Consider the following 18,938-nt stretch of genomic DNA (forward strand, 5'->3'; position numbering starts at 1 on the left):
AACTCATGAAAACAGCTGTGTATTATCGTGGCCTAGGCTGTAGCGGCAGATAATTAGAAGGGTTTGGGGAGAGTTATGATTAAGTGTACTCTGAACACAAGTCTCCTTTCCTCAGAAATAAGGCATTTTAAACTTTTTTCAAAGTTACCATCACTTCTAGTTAGAACCTAAAGTAGGATCAGTATATAAGTCAGGCTTCATTTTGGCAAGAGACAACTGCTCATAGAAATTGAGTTCCATGAGGTACAACTTACTTCTATCCACGTATCTTTCCACAGTGGATATGGAAAACATGCATTTATTTTCAAACATTAGGATGTCAAACCAGAAAGATCTTTTTTTCTAATTGAAACTGAAAATTAGTGGGCCTGTCACATTTGCTGTGTTTGCTACGGTCTTCAATTTTTCACAATTGGAGAGGGCATACTTTTAATTTAGGACCTTAATAGTAACATCCCATTACAAGCAGTCAATGGGGGTTTGGTATGTGGTGCTCATTATTTAATACTGAAACTTTTATAGAAAGCATTAGAAATAATGACAGGAAGGTTTGCATTAAAAACGGATTTCTCATCAATTACAAAGTATGCCTAGACTACTCTTTAATGAAACAATTCTGAAATACTTTTGCTCGGGTTTTAAATGAGTGTGAGGATATTTAAGAGTAGTACTAAGCTACATGCATTTTCACCACTCACGAGCATTTCTAACATTCCTTTCAATAGGGTCCATGCCTCACTGTTAGTCATAGCTGCTGCCAGAAGTAAGAACTTCAAGTTGGTAGCTGCCAACTTGTTCAGCAGACATTTACACTTGTTCCTTTAACGTCCAATTTACAACCTTTCAGAAAAGGATCTTTCAAGAGACTGAACAGCATCACTAAGATAAAAATAAATTGTTTAACCATTAGCAGCATTATCTAACACTTGATCAAGTTTATGCTTTTTTCAATGTATTGGGGCTTTAGATTTTGTCAGATTTCCCCCCCCACTCCATGCACTAAATTACTTCCAAACACTATAGTTACCAGCAAGCTTTAGTTTGAACACCAGAAATTTAATGAAAAAACACAAAGCAACTTGTATTCCATTCTTCAGTTTCATGCTGCTAATGCTTAGTTTATGGGAAACTAGCATGAGTAATGCTGAAAGCCTCCCAGAATTTTCAGCATTGCATTTGCAGTAGAAACTGCTCACTGACATTTTGAAAAACATGTGCAACGACGAACTGAAAAGCTGTTCTACATCTCTTCCTCTCTGCAATATGTGGAGGGGGAATATCAGTTTCCAGAGGTAGTCATTCAAAATATTTGGGAAAAAACACAATATGAATAGTCCCTGTTTTCAGTTGCATTAACAGCTTCATTCTCTGGATGTTCACATTTCTGTATCCAAGAAGAGACTTAGTTCGCAGGGAAGCAGTTGGTGGTAACAGAAGATATCCTTACTTTCTTAACTCCCCCACAGCCCCGTGTTTTCTGCTTTGAAACAGCTATCGTTACCACACTGATACAACAAATACACATAAAACCAGCTGTCTGGGACAGCATTTTTATTTAAAAATTGATATACAGAGACATAGCAGCATTTACGTAAAGGGTTTTTAAAAAGTCATCAAGTTGTAAGCCAACAGCTTGTAAAGAGGCTCTAAAATGTAGTCTTCCACAGCATTCTCAAGCCTATTTGCCCCCACAAGGTGAAATGACCCCGGGATATCCAAAGACAGACAGACAGACGCACACACACAGTTGCAGTTTTTAACTTCAAGCCTTTTTTTTGAACAGTTGGTCACATCAAGTATCACCTTCCTTAGCAGCATTTGGAGCACTCTTCGGTGTTCTTTTAAGTGGCTGGTGTACTTGATCCATTTATTTAAAATATCAATAGTTAATAAAAACTTTTTCATATAGAAGATTCTTCTGTCACAAAAAAATGCAAGTTTCCTTTTTAGAATCCATAAAAGCTTATAAACTTCACTGGCAGCATTTCCATAATGGAGCAGGATTCAGAACCAGCAAAAACAGGCACTTCAGCTAAATTGTCTCTGATGTAGACAGTTTGCAGTCATATCAGCTTCAGCCCAGTGGACTGTTTCTTACTACTCTGTGGTGGTGTGAGGACACCACTGGGTAAAGGAGAAGTCCTATTTTGCTCAGCCAACGTGGCCTGTTTTGCTTGAGCTTTGTCCTGAACAAGTAAAAAAGGTAATGTTTAAGTTAGTGTGTTACAAAATCAACTTTGATATTCCAGCCATGCATATTAATAAAAGATGCAAAAGACTTGAGGTATTACTTAAATGCCCATTATGTTTCCAAAGCTATCATTTACATATTTAAACCTCTCTAGTTTGTTTTCACCAACCTATTATCCCTGACACCATACCACTGAAATTTCTTCAAAGCTAAGACTGCCTCTGAACAACCAGCTGATAGCAGAGTAAGTCTGAAAGTAACGCAGCAGTGCTAATTCTTCAATTTAGGTTATTTTCAAGTGTGCAGCTTTGCCTTAAAAGTATTACCAATGTGAGTCCAGAGTACAATATCTACATTCTACTTGAATTATATTTTTGACCTACCAAACAACTTTACTGTAATAAGATGCTTGTATTATATCGCTAGTCAGACACTGTAAATCATGATAAATCAAAGTTAGCAGCATTTTGAATTCCCTTCATCGATATTAGATATAGACCTTACAAGTATATAAGAAAGCAGAATTTCAGTTGCTACTAAGCTTTAGAGGTGTTTTTATAATCTACTACATTTTAAATCAAAATCATTTTAATATAAAAGAATTTGTGAATAAAAGTTAACTCCAGTTTATGATACATGGAGCTGTAATTGCATCAAGCAAATATATTCTGACCCTTAAAACATTATTGCTTGACTTATTCAACTAGTCAATTGCTAGCAAACCTTGGGACCATAAGATATTGATCTTACTGGCCTATAGTGAGAATTTAGTCACTGGTGGAGGAAAAAAGCATTTAAAAATAAACCAAAAGCTGTCACCCAAATTGGGGACACATTTTCTTTCCTAAAATTAGACTATTCTATCTTTCCAAACATAATGAGGAAACTCCATGCTCTATAATCCTTGTGAAGCATCCCAAAGTTGATACCAAGTTAGGGGAAAATCAAGCTAGAGGGGTTTTGTTTATTTCTTTGACAAGTATCTGCAAGATGGTAGTATGTTTCTGACATAATCTATACAAATAAGTATCAAGTGCTCAGTGTATTATGCCATCACCAAGAGCCCACAACCTAAAGAGTGGCCCTTTTGTGCTAGGCATGGCACAACAGAGGACAGTCTCTGCCCAAAAGAACTTGCAACTTAAGCTCAAGTTTGTCATCAGCAGCACTCTTAAGTATAAGTCCTTAAATATATATTGTGTATCACTTCTTAAAGGCATTTAGTTTCTGAATTTGCTCTATCAGGTCACAAATTTAAAAAAAGCCTTGAAATTCCTACACTCTACAAGAGAATATAGTTTTTGCCTCTAGAGATTACAAAGTGAAGATTTAAAAAAAGCATACCAGCAAATCCAAGCTGTTTATATGTGTTTGTATATTGTGCAAATCTTCAGAAGCTATGCCTCTGAAGTGTTTGAGTTTGGAGCTTCCTGCTTCCCTGATAGCGATAGCAAATGGAACCATCCATTTTACACACTCTTCTATGTCATACCATTCATAACCTGGAAGGTAAAGATACTTTGGTGAGCCTTAGGTTAACCTACTTGTCAGACAAACATTTGCAACTAGAAAGCGTTAATTACCCGAAACCTTCTGCATCAGTTCAGATGAGGAGAAGTGGTACAAAGCAGAAGCGGCAAGTATTCCATATGTATATTCCAAGCAGCCAATATCGAGCACACAGAGATCCAAAAGCTACACAGGGAGAAGACAATCTCATATTACAAATGACAAGTCTTAGCATGAGATGCATGGTGTTTGGGGATGAAATCACCCTTACCTCTGCTATCTGTACAAAGATTTGCTGGGGATATTGTGGCAGCAACACCTCATAAAGCTCATTTAGATATGCAACTTGCATGTAAATATTTAGCCATGATACAACTGTCAGTGGATTTAAGTTCCAATTAAGAGCCTAAAAAAGATACATATAAAGTTAACGAAAATGTTAATATATGTAGCTTACTCTTTACATCATTACCTAGTGTTGGTGGGAGACTGCATTCCCATCTATGGTAGCAGTCCAAAGAAAACACTGTTCTTTTTCCTAGTGAAACTGAACTTCCCCATGTAAAAAACCTAACCAAACCATCTTATTTGTAACATTTGAGAAGTATGCATTTACTCCATCTTATAGGGCACTAGTTTTAACTACAGGAAAATATTACTCTACCAGAATATTACAACACTAATTGTAGCTCTCTGCTGTAGTCCACCACACAATGTTTTGGTCCTTACAGAAATGTAAACAATACTATTTTATTACTACCTTCATAATGATCAATTCCATGCTGAGGATTTCATCTTCTGCACAAGCTCCATCTGTAACATAAGCAAACTGGTGCAACTTTGGTGGATAGATTTCCTGAAAGATAAAAGATCAAAAATATAATTCAAGTAGTTATTCCACCACCTCACAAATTCCACGTGTAAAAAAACTGAACATTTCAAGTTGTTTAAAACTAAAATCTCATGGGAGCCCAAGTGTTCGTTGACGCTCATGAATCATGGTAGTGATAAAAAATGGCTTTGCAAATAGCAAATTTCTTGTTCATAGTCTTCATTTTCCATAATCAGTACAAGTGCAAAATAGAATTTGGCTGCAAGGGATACAATACATGCTCTTATAGTTCATAAGAAGATCTTCATGTCAGTTATTCCACCACCTCAAATTCACCTCTGCATACTCCTACTGCATACATGGAGAGATAACACCTGCATATCCCAAAAAATGTTTTATTAAAAGCTGAATATTGTGCCACCACATTTTCTAGGGGCCAGGTTCCAATCTTAGCCTGGGGGAGGGTGGGGGGCTATTTTTGTGTCACATTACAAGAGGATTAGCCCTCTAAAAGAAATATTATTAGGAACAACATGGCCAATGAGCTATTCTAATTTCCGAAATGTAGGATTATAAACCTGGTGTCCAATGCAGATGTGGTATGAGGATGTACCTCTAGAGGTTATAGGATATATCTATCCTAAATCTGGCTTGCTAAAAGAGGCAGTGGGGGGCGGAAGAAACAGACATTAGCCCCAGTTTAGCTCAACAATTTAAATGCTCTTTTAACATATGTTTTTTCAGATAAGTTGACTTCCCCAACCCTTCCACTCAATTGAGCTTTACCTTACTCGCACTTAAAAAAAAAAAAAAAAATCTGATGAGGCCTTATGATTTAGAAACAGAGCAAGGATGTGTGCCAAAGAATACCTTAAAGAATCAAACACATTCCAAAGATTTCTATTCATCTTCACCTTTAAGAGTTAAAACCAGGGAAAGACATTTATTTTAATAGTCGAGTTATTCAAACAATTGAGGGATAACTCCTGAGTTAGGTCATCTAGTTCCAATGTCAGTTATGCTCTTTATTGGTAGAGTACTTAGAAGTGGTCTCTGGATACGGAGGCCAACCTTAAAATCCAAGGTAACTAACTTGACCTCAGTTTCTGTATTTCCTATGAGTACAAATGAATGGCAGATTCTGATGTAACCTTATATAGAGTAAAATGGGTTAGAGGGGGAATTGTAGCAAGAGTTGAGTCTTCTTTCTTCCCACAAACCCCTCCAAAAATTATTTTCCCCTTAATGACTGCCATAAAGCAAAGATGCGCCCAGCACACAACAGAAGCAAGCATTTCCTTGCCACTCATGTTTAGGCAGAAGCTAAAGACTTACCTCAAGCTTTGCAGCTATGAATAAAGATGAGATGCCAATAAGCTGCAACAGTGTTTTTACAACATTTTGTTGTGTTGCCATAAACCGATCAAAGAAATCTTGTGCCAAGTAAAAAGTCTCTCTGTGAAGTTTGTAGACCTCACAAACCTGCAAGAGATAAACGGTAATGCATATTCATAAGGAAAACACACAGTACATAGAAGTCCTTTTAGGTATCAAAACAATTCATGTACCTGCAATGGGGGTTCTGTCTCAAACAGTGTATAACATTTAATAAGACAAATCTAGGGATATTTTTCATACAGTAGCTTTTAATATATAAAGAGAGCTGAAATCAAATATGGGGTAAGAAGAGTGGTGGCATGTCCACACTACAGCCCTAAGATGACCTATGGTAGGTCAACTTGCAGCCGCCGCAGTGATGTCTTTCCATGGGACATCTGTGACCCTTCAATTCTAATAATTACTGCAGTGACTGATGCCAACTTAAGAGGAGCAGCATGAGGGGCTTAGAGACAGGGCTCTCAGCTCCACACAACTCTCTCTGGGAGCCCAGCTGCACCCCAGGCTTTTGCCTCCCTGCTCCCAGTCAGGAGTGGAGGAGCAGTTACCTGGGCTTTTCAGCTCCCTAAGCAGGGAGCCTCTGGGCAGTAGCCCAACTGGGAGTGGGGAGACAGAGGCAGCTGGGCTCTAACTGCCTGGCTTTCTTGTCAATTTTCACACGTCTGCACAGACGCTGCATTATCCTAACTACACTGACATAAGCCCAATAGAAGTGCTCTTATGGAAGTGGAGTTATGTCAGTGTAGAACGGCACTTACATTAGTGGGACAAGGCTGTAGTGTGTAAAACAAAAAACCCACACATGTGGGAAAGTATGTATGTTACAAGACCAGAGCATCAGGTCTTCATTTTCAAAAATATATAGCTTCCCCACAGTTCATAACAGAAAAAAAAATTCTCACAAGTTGGTTGTGACTGAGACAGAACTCTTCAGTCTTCTAAGCCAGTAGGTGGCCAACAGGAAGATACTGTGCAACAAGAATGTTTAAAAATAGCATCTTTTCAATTCTAAGATTATCATGTTAGAAACAGTTGTATATCATGTAGTATACGCTGAAACTATTACAATTATGAAACATTAGGTGTCACATCAGGGTTCCCAACTTCTCTACACACACCGTCACTTCCCCTCCACCATAATTTCATCTTCATTTGTTTTGCTTTAGTCTAGAACACAAAATGCTGCAATAAAACATTTCATGCAAGTTCCAGGCAGAAGTAATCATTCACATTCATAGAGTTCAAGTTTGATAATTTCATATCTAATATAACGATAGTTTATCAATTGCACACTTGAAACTTGGAGCCATTAAGTTCTACTTATTTGGTGCCAACACTCTGGTAAAATTTCTTGGATGTGCACTGAGTAAACAAATTCCACTAATATTCTGGTGCTTTATGCATAATGTAAAGTTCATGAAAATGCAGATCATACTAGGTATTTAGAAAAATCCATGTTATTCAAGACATCTCTATACCTACCTATAGCATGCTTAAAGTGTTAGCAAGAACAGCAAAGCTCACCTCCATTAGCCAGTCTAGAAGAATTGTTCGCATTTTAGGTTGCAAGAGAGGGTGCTTTTGCATATAATGTTGATCTCTCACATATGTCTGTTCTTTGTTTAGCATGTTTTTCCATACATCATCTCTATTTGCCCAGCTAAGGAAAAAATATAAACGTGTTAAGTATCAACTGTTAAGTGGTGAATGGGACAGACAAAGAAGGGGGAATGAAATACAATTACCCCAGAATTGGTAGCGGTGAAGTTCTAGCTGGACTAAGTCTGAGGTGTACAAAATGAGAGAAGCCAATATTAACTGGCTCATCTTTATCTGGTGTGGGAATCAGCATATGGGGACTTTTCTGGACATCCTTATTCCAAGATGGCTATTAAAGGAAAGAAAAAAAATGTTGCACTATAACTGGTTTTTTTTTTAGTTTCTAGGGCTATTAATGCACACAGACTCCACACAAGACACATTACATCAGAGAGGTGATCACTCCTGTAGGCAGCTAAAACTCAGAACAAGTTTAAAGGTGTATTTTCACACTAAGAAAGACTTTCAATTGCTGATATTAAACAAGTCATTTACCTTCCATGTTTTGGGATTGAAGGGTCGCAGATGTCCCATAGAAAGACAAGTATTCTATAAAGAGAGTTCTGTCTCTATGTTTCAGATGGAAGGAGATTTTGCATGAAAGTAGGATTTTTGTCTGGGAGTTGCATCTGCTTATTCCCCACCTGAAGTTCTAATCCCTTGGTTTATGGCATCACAATCCCAGCCAGCGTCCCTGGCCTAGGCCAGGCACTAATGATCCAAAACCAGCGGACCAAATTCAGTGATGAATGCTGGTCACATGCCACATGAGTAGGGTTACCATATTTTGAGCCTCTAAAAGGAGGACACTCCACGGGGCTCCAGCCCCGCCCCCAGCCCCGCCCGTGCCCTCCCACGCCCCAACTCCGCCCTTTCCCCAGAGTCCCCGCCCCCTCCCCTGCTTCCCGCGAATATTTGATTCACGGGAAGCCTGAAGCAGGTACAGGGGGTGTGAGGGGAGAAGGCGCGGCCCAGTCTGGCCCCCCCGGCATCTCCAGCCTGGATCGGCTCGGGCCCTGGGGTGCCGGCCCCGGGCTCAGCCGAGCACCCCCAGCCCGCCCAGCACCCCCCGGCCCAGCCCCGCCGGCCCGCCCAGCACCCCCCGGCCCAGCGCCGCATGTCCCGATTTTCCTGGACATGTCCAGCTTTTTGGGATTTCCCCCCAGACAGGGATTTGGAGCCCAAAAAGCCGGACATGTCCGGGAAAATCCGGACGTATGGTAACCCTACACATGAGGGATGTTGTACATATGCTAAAAAGACAATCAAGGATTAGGACTCAGGTGAGGAATAGGCAAATGGGATTCCCAGACAAAGAGCCTGCTTTTGTGCAAAATGTCCTTGGTAAGGAACAGAGGAGGAATGCTGATTTTGTTTTGTCTTTCAAGATTAAGAGGTTATTGACCGCTCATCTTGTGAAGATGGTTAAGCACAAAGCTAACACTTTGCTATCACTTCAGATATATGAAAATTACTTTGTATACATTTTATTTGCCCAAGGATGTTCCCTCTTAGAAAAGAACGAACAAACTCATAACTAGTCCATTCATACACAGAATAGATACTAACAAATCTGCAAATGTTAGACACCTGGCATTCCAGCTATTATAACTTGTTATTTATGTATTTGGGACAGGACACAGACCTAACGCTACTTCCCTTTAAAGAAGGCTCATCTTGGCAAACTAGAGTTTAAAAAAAGCAAGACATTGGTATAAAGTTATCACCTCAGTTCCTAAAGAAAGACAGAACCCATTTTGCTTAGCCCAATGTTCTGAAAGTTCACAAAGTAATAAAATCCTATCACTATGAATAAGCACATTTATTTTTAACTAAAACTTGGCATTTGAGCCTAGTACTGGAGGCAGCCATCTTATTAAAAAAGGGATGTAATTTGTATCAGTGGCAGGGTCAAAAAGCTTCAGCAAGTCCCCAACCTGCTTTAAATAGAATTCACTTGTTTTACAAGTTAAAAATAAAGACTTATGAATCAGTTTCCAAACCTGGGTTTTTCGTCTGCCTTTGTCACAACTGACAACACTTTCCAGCACTAGATTCAGAATGCTCATAACCACATTTTGGTTTATTTATAGTGAAAATTGCTTTGTACTATTTGAGCCACTGCCTGAAAAAGCTAGGCAGTTTTCCTCTTTAAAAAGAGGTCTCAAAATTGTGCATGCAAATCTATCACAGCCATGTGCACAGCTGTGTCCAAGATCCCAATGCTGTTTGTGTTACTATTCAACTGGGGGGAAAGATGTATCAATCTGATTAAGATGACAGTAGATTCCCTATGAACTGAAAGTTTGAAGTGTCACAGTGGCACTTAAGTTAATTTTTGTCCTTCCTCTAAGTTAGATTTTAGTCACACCTTGTTCTCCAATTACATGGCAGGCATGGATGACAGTCCTTTGAGCGCAGTTAATCAAACAGACCGTGTTAGATAAGAGCTGTAAGGAAGGATAATTATATTATTTCTGTATAATGTGGCACATGCTCAGCACCTCAGAAAGACAAGGTCCCTGCCCCAAAGAGCTCACAATCTAAACATGTAGGCAAAATGAGGGCAAAGGGGAACAACAAAAGGCAATGCAATTAATCAGTGCACTGAAGTAAAGTGGGTGTTTTTAAATAAAAAAAGTAAACAAACCTCAACAGGATTGGAATGAGAGGACATGCTAGGGTTTAAGAGCAAAATGCTGTTTAAGAGTGAAATGACAGGTGAGGGGCTAGGTGTGGTCAGAGCAGCAAGAAAGGTAGATTCTCTTTAGAGGCAGCATTTTAGATAGGCTAAAGAGAAGCAAGATGGCTATCCAGCAAGCTAGTGAGGAGGAAGAGGCTATAGTCATTGAAGTAAGGGATTATTATTGCTTAGATAAGGGTTTTTGCAGGGGAAATGGAGTCGGCTACAGATTTTGTGACAGCACCAATTTCAGATGAGGAAATGTATCAAAAGAGTTGTATTACATCAACTGAGAGGATTGTCAAGTTGCCATTTGTGAAAAAATGGGTAAAGGCTTAGGTGGAAAAACTAGTTCAATTTTTGCCAAGCTTAGTTTAGGTTTGCATAAAGTTAACTAGTCCCCAAATCCTGGAGCTGCAATCAGCTCCTCTGCAGGGACCCGCATATTCAGGATGGCAGATGCAGCTGAAAATCTTGGTAGCGTAGCAAAGGAAATTCTATGGTTCATGGGCTCCTCCAAAGTCACTCCGCAATGCTGGGGCAGGAGCTGAAGTGGGATGTAAGCCAAGACCATGATTCAGCAAGAAAGGGAAGCCAAAGAATCTAGCGTGGAAGAGGAGCGGTTTTATATGTGAGGTCCATGAAGTTCTTTGGCAAGGCTCAGATACTGCTATGATGGCTGCGGTAAAAAACCTGTATTATATTTATATGCTACCTATATCAAGAGAAAGGAGGAGTTGGAGAATTCAAGAAAGTTAATGGCTTGGCGGTCATAGGACAAAAAAGAAAAAAAAAAGCAAAGGCAGAAGGCAGATGAAGAAATCTATCCATGAGTGAACAATCAGCAATGCACAGCTCCAAATAAAGTCTAGACCAGGCTGTACGTAGGAGGTTGACTCAGAACTACTGAGGGAAAGAGGAAATCAGAAGAAGAAGATTGGATGGACTGTCAGCATGGAAGCTGAAGTTACCAAACATGAAGGTGGGATCAGAAGAGAAAGAGGGATATATACTTAGCCCTTCCCCCCACCAAACCCAGCAAGTGCTAGAAACTAGTGCCTGAAGCCAAGTGTTAGGAATAATGCTGTTCTCCTGCAATTTGCCTACAGAAAGTGACACGTAATGTAATTCTAATTAGTTTCATTCACTGAAGGCACTAGGTTCTCAACCAGCAGGCCCGTTGACCGCTTGCAACCCAATCAGCATACAGCTGCGACCCATGTGACATCCTCAGAGCCATACAGGCAGTAGATGTGGCCCACAATGATAAGTAGGTTGAGAACCACTGCACTAGAGTCAAGTATTATGGCACAGGAAAGATATACAAGGCAGTTCTACCAGCCAGCTTCAAAAAGTGAAGAGAAATGTTAAAGAAGTCAGACAAGGGAAGGAATCATTGTGATTAACGCTTCAATTCCCAACCCTAAATTTGATAATCCACATAATTTATAAATCAAAGATTACATTGGCTACTAAACTCACCATCCGGGTCTCCCTTTGGTATGTTATATGAAAAAATAATCCCAGTTTAAAGGTCTTTTGTTTCACAAGACATCCTGCTAATGTATCAACACTCAAGTTAGGTATGACCAAAATTAGACTGAAAATGGTGAACAGTGCCTGTTATCTTACTTCAAAACCAAATACAGAACTTCTGCAGTACTCTGCTTCCATCAGCCGAATAGAACCACCCTTTCATCACATAAAGGGTAACTGCATCCTAATTAAAAGCTCAGGCCTTATGTTCAACAGAAAAACTAATGAAATGGGTATTAACATGCCACAAGTGGGATGTGACAGTGCTACTTTATACACGGAGCAAAATGGAGCTTCAACTAGTATACAATAATTTATTTAATGCAAAAAGCCACATGGTGTATGTTGCACAGGATTTACGGCTACTTGAACATTGAAGTTTGCTATGCTATTATTGTGCACCATCTTGCTTTCTCAGTAGAAAACATACTAGCTTGCTCTACTCCTGGTGGAACTGCACACAGTATCATTAGTGGCCTATGGCAATTTAGATCAGAGAATAGGTTGTGTCACACCACAGACCGAAGAGCTGCTGCTGGGCAACCAAATGTTAGCTTCATGGATTTGTCAAAGGATAACTTTTATAACAAAGTATCCACAGAATCTTCTCAATGTACAGACTGATACTCAGGTACCTCTTATTTATGAACTACAGAGTTGCAGGGCCTTATCAGTGCCAAGTGGCTTTACAGTCTTTAATTTACACTTCAGGAATTGGTGCTATAACTGCATTTCAATATAACAATCATTCATGAAGGAACTATCCCAGAATCTATTTAAAAAAAAAATCTGATTTTCAGGTTAAGACAGGACTGTAATTCCATTTCTAGTTCTGGAATAAGAGTTACAGTAAGAGCATTTTATGCTAAACATTTCAACTTTATTTCTACTGCCATTTTGGGGAGAGGGGATAAATACCTGGGTACATGTTATTAGAGTTTATTTTAGTAAGTAGCTACTGTGTAATATTAAAAAAAAAAAAAAAACACCTCAAATTGAGGGATGCTTTTTGGGAGGAGGGATAAAAGGAATTGTAATGAAGGACAGACAGCTCTCCCTTGTCAAAAGTGAGAAATTAGTTTAATATACTGCATAAAAGGAAGACAGACGGGAAGGAGAGATCCCCTCATTAAATGCTCACCATTTGAGCCCTGCTTAATATGTTCAGCGATAACTAGTATATGCGGTTGCAACAAGCATAGACCATTCCAAACAATGATGTCCATCTGTTATGTAGTACTTCAGTCTTCAAATTTGCAGTTGCCACTTCTGGTTAGATGTACCACATTATGCATAAGTAGGACCCTACCAAATTCACGGTCCATTTTGGTCAATTTCACGGTCATAGGATTTTTAAAATAATAAATTTCATGATTTCAGCTATTTAAATCTGAAATTTCATGGTGTTGTAAGTGTAGGGGTCCTGACCCAAAAAGGGGTGTGTATGTGGGGGGGGGGGAAGGGGGGGTTTTTGCAAGGTTATTATAGGGAGGATTGCACTACTTCTACCTTTACTTCTGCACTGCTGCTGGAAGCGGTGCTGCCTTCAGAGGTTGGCAGCTGGAGAGAGGCAGTTGCTGGCCTGGAGCCCAGCTCTGAAGGCAGAGCCGCTGCCAGCACTAGCGCAGGAGTAAGGATGGCATGGGATGGTATTGCCACCCTTACTTCTGCACTGCTGCCTGCAGACCTAGGGCCTCATTCAGCAGCCACCGCTGTCCGGCCACCCATCTCTGAAGGCAGTAGCACAGAAGTAAATGATGGCATGGTATGGGATTGCCACCCTTACTTCTGTGCTGCTGCTGGCAGGGCGCTGCCTTCAGAGCTGGGTGCGCGGCTAACAGCCACCGCTCTCCGGCCGCCCTGCTCTGAAAAGCACAGAAGTAAGGGTGGCAATTCCGCAACCCCCCTAAAATAGCCTTGTGACACTCCCCCCAACTCCCTTTTGTGTCGTAACCCCCAATTTGAGAAACGCTGGTTTCCCCAGTGAAATCTGTATAGTATAGGGTAAAAGCACATAAAAGACCAGATTTCTCAGTCTGTGACGTGTTTTTCATGGCCGTGAATTTGGTAGGGCCCTATGCATAAGTAACCCTATTACTGAATGAACAGGGTACTGTATTCCCCACCTATGACTTTTGTAGCTTAAATATCCTCCTACATGTGCATTAATTAGCTGAAGTCCTAACAAGGAAGAGCATGTATGTATATTCTATTTCTTCATGCCTCAGCCAAATTTAATCTGCACATACCTTAAAGGTGTACAGTAAGTGCAACCTCACAAACTCAGTACACATCTCACATTGTGTATGAAAGTATGGGGCAATAACTGATAGCATACCCAAGTTTGTGGAACAAAGGAAGAATCGAAGTAGAATGGAACAAACAAATGAAGTTTAGAATACTACTGTTTCAAAATCAAAATTAAGTTCTCTTAATATTATCACAGGGAGATTTAGAAAGCTAGCACTGCCTGCTAAGGACATTGTTTCTCCTCCCCATCTCCACTCCTCCTAGGCCACTTAGTGCAGTCTATCTGAACAACCCCTAGTGCCTTTATAGCAAGGACTATGCCTTACCTAGAAGCTTCAGTCCCAGCAATGCCACTGAAGTGTACATCCCCTAGTATAGAACCTAAAATTTCCAAATCCTAACTGTGCACCTTTTGATTTTTTGGCACTCAGACAACATTCAGTGTTACAGCAACAACAAATCATTTATGGGCAGGAGGAGGAATACAGATGTCCTCTTTTCCACATTCATATTTAAAGTAGGGCAACAGCTGCAAGAGGGTCCAAACTGTCAATTATATGAAAGTGGATAGGACATGTGTCCTAGGCTTCAGTCCTGCAGTGTACAACTCTCTAATGAAGTAAATGGGGTTCTGTGCAGCTATCTACTCACGAAAAAGTAAGGCCTTAATACATGAAGCCCATGCAAACCCAGGACATTTAGTCATGCTAGAGTAATACCACAAGAATTCAGACTGACCTCATCTGTTTTACGACGATGTTAAAGATCCCATGTTACCTTGCGTAAATTGAGGGGGGTTCTCTTAGTGTTCCTGGCCAAAAGTCTCCCCTCCCCCATTACCATGCAGCAAGCTAGTGGTGATGTAGGTATAGAGTTGGTGAAATGCTCTAAGTTCCAAGAAAACTATACAAATTAAAAATACTACAGTAATATCAGTAACTATGCATCCACAGCCAAATCAATTACCTGGCTTTCATATTGCTTTTTCTTATTCATTTCCATTTTAGCAATTTCTTCATCAGGATCCTGTAAGAACTACAGAGGGGAGAAAAGAAAAGAGAGCCATGTGCTAACAAGAATACAGACTCCAGGCCAAACTCTGCCGCTCTGAGTCACACTGGTGTAAATCCAGTTGTTACTCCAGGCACATAGAATATCACAACGCCCGTGTGACAGAGCACAGCACTTGACCCAGTTACTGTACACTCAAAATGCCACATGGACATTCACAATCCAGCAAGGGCACAAGAGGCCATGGTCCAAATATTTCAGCAGAGAAAATCCACATTTACACTGGAATGACAGAGCAGGGCTTGGCCCCAGAGGATCAAAGTGAGCCATTTTGTACTTACAGTGGCCACATCAGCTTTCCTCTTTCGGGCTCGCATGGCAAGATCAGCAGCACCCTCACCCTTGGAGGGAACCTTCTCATCCACGTAATCACTGCCAAGAAACAGAGATACAGGGCCATAAACCCCTCAGGGAGTCTCCTCTGGGATCTGCCTAATGGAGACCGTGGCCTACCCCACTTCTACCCCCACACGCCCCGCAGAGGGCTGGGGAGAGACTCACCTCTCCCTGCGCATGGTGCCGGGATGGGACGGGGTGAGGCTGGCTCCGACCCTAGGAGGAGAGAAAGGCAGAGGGTTAGGGGGGCAGGTCACCGCCTCACAAAGGCGAAGGCGGCAGCAGCTGCAGCTCCCCAGCCCCACAAAGGGCTCCAGACGCGCGGGGGGGGGGGGGGGCTCATCGCCGGGCGGGGGGACCTGAGCGGAGTCCGCCGGGGTCGGATGCGGGGTGCGTTGGGGCCGGGGGCATCGGATGGGGCCGGGACCTCCCCCTCCCCCTCCCTGGGGCACCTCCAGGAAATGGCCGAGGGGGAGCCCCGGGCACAAGCACCCGATCCTCACCGCCCACCCCCGCCTTACCCCGGGGAGAGGGCGCCCGGGACGCGCGAGCCCTGTGCGGCTGCGGACGGGGCGCGGGGCAGGGCAAGGCGGGCGGGGAGCGAGGCGCGGGCGGGCTCCGCTGGGCGCCTCCTGCCTCACAGCGCGGTCGCTCCCGTCCCTGCGCAGAGAGCGGCCCCGGCCGAGCGGGACATTTAAATTAGAGGGCGCGGGGCCTCCTCCCTTGCCCGGCCCGCACACGTGGCCCCGCGCGGGGCACCGCCGGGACCCGGCCGGGGCGGGGTCTGCGCGGGGAGGCGGCGGGGCGCAGGGGGCTGGGCCCGGGGGCAGGAGGAGAGGCGCGGGGTTCAGGCTGCTCGGCCACCCGGCTCGGCGGACAGCCGGCTCGGGCGGGGCCTGCGGGCGCAGGGGAGGAGCCGGCGGCCCAGACGCGGAAGCGAGAGGAAGCAGCGTGGCTTCCCCTGGATGTAAACAAGGCGGCCGGGCCGAGGGGGTCGCACCAGGTAACGGGGAGCGGCCGGGGCAGGGCTGAGGGCCGGACGCTTCCCGCATTGGGAGGGGAAGAGCCCGCGGGGAACTGACTGGGGCAGGCGGCCCGGCCGAGCTTCATAGCGCCTGCCTGGGTGGGCTGTTCGCCTGCCCTAGGTCAGCACATCCCGACTTTCCACTTCGGGAAGCTCCTGGGCTTTAAATCGCGCCTCTTCCCTTCCCGTGGATTGCCGCAGTCACCCTGGGCTGTACCTCTCAGGAACGAACCACAGGAGTGTTCAGAGCTGACTGACACCCCTGTCTGTTTTTCCATAGGTCATGACGTTTCTGAAGCTCTTTGGGCGATTAAAATCAGTTGTCATTGGGATGGTGCATGTGGGGGCATTGCCAGGTAAAAATAAAAGAGTTTTTATATTGATTGCAGCTCAGATAAACCTGTGTCCAGTGAGTCTGATTTAAGAAATACCTCACTGACCTATGTTTGCTATTTCTCAACATCCAAGAAGGCACAGAAGAGAAGTGGGCTGGAGCTAGCATATCGACATTCTTCCACACTGTCCACCTTGCTGCCTCTTGCCTACCTCCATATGTCTGGAATCTAGCAAGGTAGAAATGCACTATGCACCATATGATCACAACATAGCAGGTGCTGTTATGTGTAACCAGAGCCAGTCTTTGCGTAGGAGTGCGCTCCCTGGACTTTACTTAAGTTGCACAAGTTTGTTGGCTGGATTTGCTCTGCTGTCCAGAACGTTAGAGTAGGTGACATTTTATGAGATCCCCATCCGTCCCTGGCCGAGCCGGACTTTTAAGCTGCCACACACTGAGCCCTAGGGAAGGGAGCCAGAAGAACCGCAGTCCCTGTTGTTGTTGTGTGGGGGTTTTTTTGTTTGTTTGTTTTGTTGTTGTTTTTAGGGAATATTGGATGTTAACCTTGTTGCTGAGCTCACCATTCCCATGGAGGGAAGATGACCGAGAGTGACTGGGGGGAACTGAGAATTTATGGGAGGGAGATAAAAGATCAGGGTTTCTTGTCAGGATACAGTGACCGTGACTTAGCTGGAAGCCCAATAACTGAGATGAGCATGCAGGTTTTTCACTGGGACATTTGCCCTTGACTTCACAATGGAGCATCTGTAATATTAGCTAGTCAGTGTCAGGCAAATTCTTCAGGCCCTGCCCAGAGAGATCTTATGGCTGTGGCAGACAAATTGAAGGTGAGCACTCAATAGGCTCAGTATTTTTAGAGTGCCTTCTGAGTTTGGTTGCCCAATTTCTGACACCTACAGCCTGATTTTCAGAGATGCAGAATGCCTCTTCTGTTGGAATTGTGAGTGTTCAGCACCTCTGAAAATAAAGCCTAAAGTTAGGCACGAAAATGTCAGAGGACACGTGAAAGTTTTTGGACTCTATCTTACCTTTAAGGAGAACAGACAGAAAAACAACAGACTTCACTGCTTTTTGTCTGTTACTCATCAAAGAGTTATTTTATCTCCGTGTCTTGGCTACAGTCCTGTGTACTGAGAACCTTCCTTTTAGCACTAATGCAGTCTTTACATTTTCTCCTGTGCATAATTCCTGTTTGTGTGCCTCTGGGAAAATTGGCATGCAAGACTTAACCTCCACTTTTCATGAATCATTGGAGGATCCCTTCCTGTCAATTCCTTTGGTCTTCTTCGTATTAATTTCCCATCACTGGTGCAGAGTAGTTGTCTGTGACATTGCCACAGATTGAAATACATGCATTGTCACTGGTAAAGAATGAGGTGATCACAATTACAGGCAAGAATGACAAGCTAGGTGCTGATCTGCTTCAGTGTAAGGTTACGTTTGATATTCCTGAAGTATAAGGGCTTTTAAACCAGTTTTAGGAACTCAGTAGTAAAAGCATGTCAATCAAGTTCTACTAGGGACAAGATACCATTAAGGTATGAGACATTATGCAATAGCCTACTACTCACATTATTTACTCTGGCAGTTTGTGCCTACTTTGGCATTTCTGTCAATGCTTGCAATAATCTTAATCTAACTCTGGCTTTGTTTTGATTTCTGCTTGTATCATGGCATATAACATTATTGTTCTTTGCAGGGACGCCACGGAGCAGTTTGCCATTGACCCAGATCACTGATAAAGCCTGTCATGAGGCTGAGATTTACAAAGATGCTGGAGTTGTAAGTTTCATTTTTCATCCTTCTATTTTAATTTTTGAATAAAGATATTGCTATGTCAGAATACAACAGATCTTGGTTCTGTGGAGCTAATATTTTCAAGATCACATTTATATTAGAATTCTTGCCAAAACCTGGATCCAGACTGACATGCAGATTGTTAGAAGGTGTTCGAAATTGAATCCTAGATCCACATTTTGCAGATGGCCTCAATTTCTATAATAGTCTAGATCTCAGTATTTCTGAGCTTTGGAAGAATCTGGATCAGCACTTTGCAGCTCAGAGCCAATCACATAAGCATATCTACAATCAACTCCTAGAAGAATCAGACCAGTTAAGGAAGTTAGATTGTCATCTCTTGTTTTGTGTTTGTAC

The 18,938-nt window shown here is 42.5% G+C and overlaps 2 protein-coding genes across 8 annotated transcripts in view; one reads left to right on the forward strand and one right to left on the reverse strand.

The window, feature by feature from the left end:
- Positions 1-1,518: 1,518 nt before the first annotated feature.
- CCNE1 (cyclin E1) lies at positions 1,519-16,203 on the reverse strand. The gene is made up of 12 exons (XM_054048846.1): positions 15,927-16,203; positions 15,571-15,621; positions 15,351-15,441; positions 14,965-15,033; positions 7,676-7,818; positions 7,455-7,590; positions 5,868-6,014; positions 4,461-4,556; positions 3,972-4,106; positions 3,775-3,886; positions 3,536-3,693; positions 1,519-2,186 (listed from the first exon to the last, which is right to left on the reverse strand). Exons 2-12 carry the CDS (start codon positions 15,582-15,584, stop codon positions 2,064-2,066), a joined length of 1,224 nt encoding a protein of 407 aa, XP_053904821.1. The 5' UTR covers positions 15,585-15,621; positions 15,927-16,203; the 3' UTR covers positions 1,519-2,063.
- Positions 16,204-16,322: 119 nt separating this feature from the next.
- Positions 16,323-18,938, forward strand: part of LOC128848735 (uncharacterized protein F13E9.13, mitochondrial-like) — a 43,039-nt gene continuing 40,423 nt past the window's right edge. Inside the window, exons 1-3 of one of the 7 annotated variants that reach the window (XM_054048848.1) lie at positions 16,323-16,408; positions 16,710-16,785; positions 18,484-18,566. In XM_054048848.1, coding sequence (XP_053904823.1) covers positions 16,713-16,785; positions 18,484-18,566 — 156 coding nt within the window. In that variant the 5' untranslated portion in view covers positions 16,323-16,408; positions 16,710-16,712. Of the gene's footprint in view, positions 16,409-16,709; positions 16,786-18,480; positions 18,567-18,938 lie in introns of those variants that run through there. The other 6 variants (XM_054048851.1, XM_054048852.1, XM_054048853.1 and 3 more) reach the window with 6 other exon arrangements.

This window comes from Malaclemys terrapin, chromosome 14 (assembly GCF_027887155.1).
Source record: "Malaclemys terrapin pileata isolate rMalTer1 chromosome 14, rMalTer1.hap1, whole genome shotgun sequence".
NCBI classification, from domain to species: domain Eukaryota; kingdom Metazoa; phylum Chordata; order Testudines; family Emydidae; genus Malaclemys; species Malaclemys terrapin.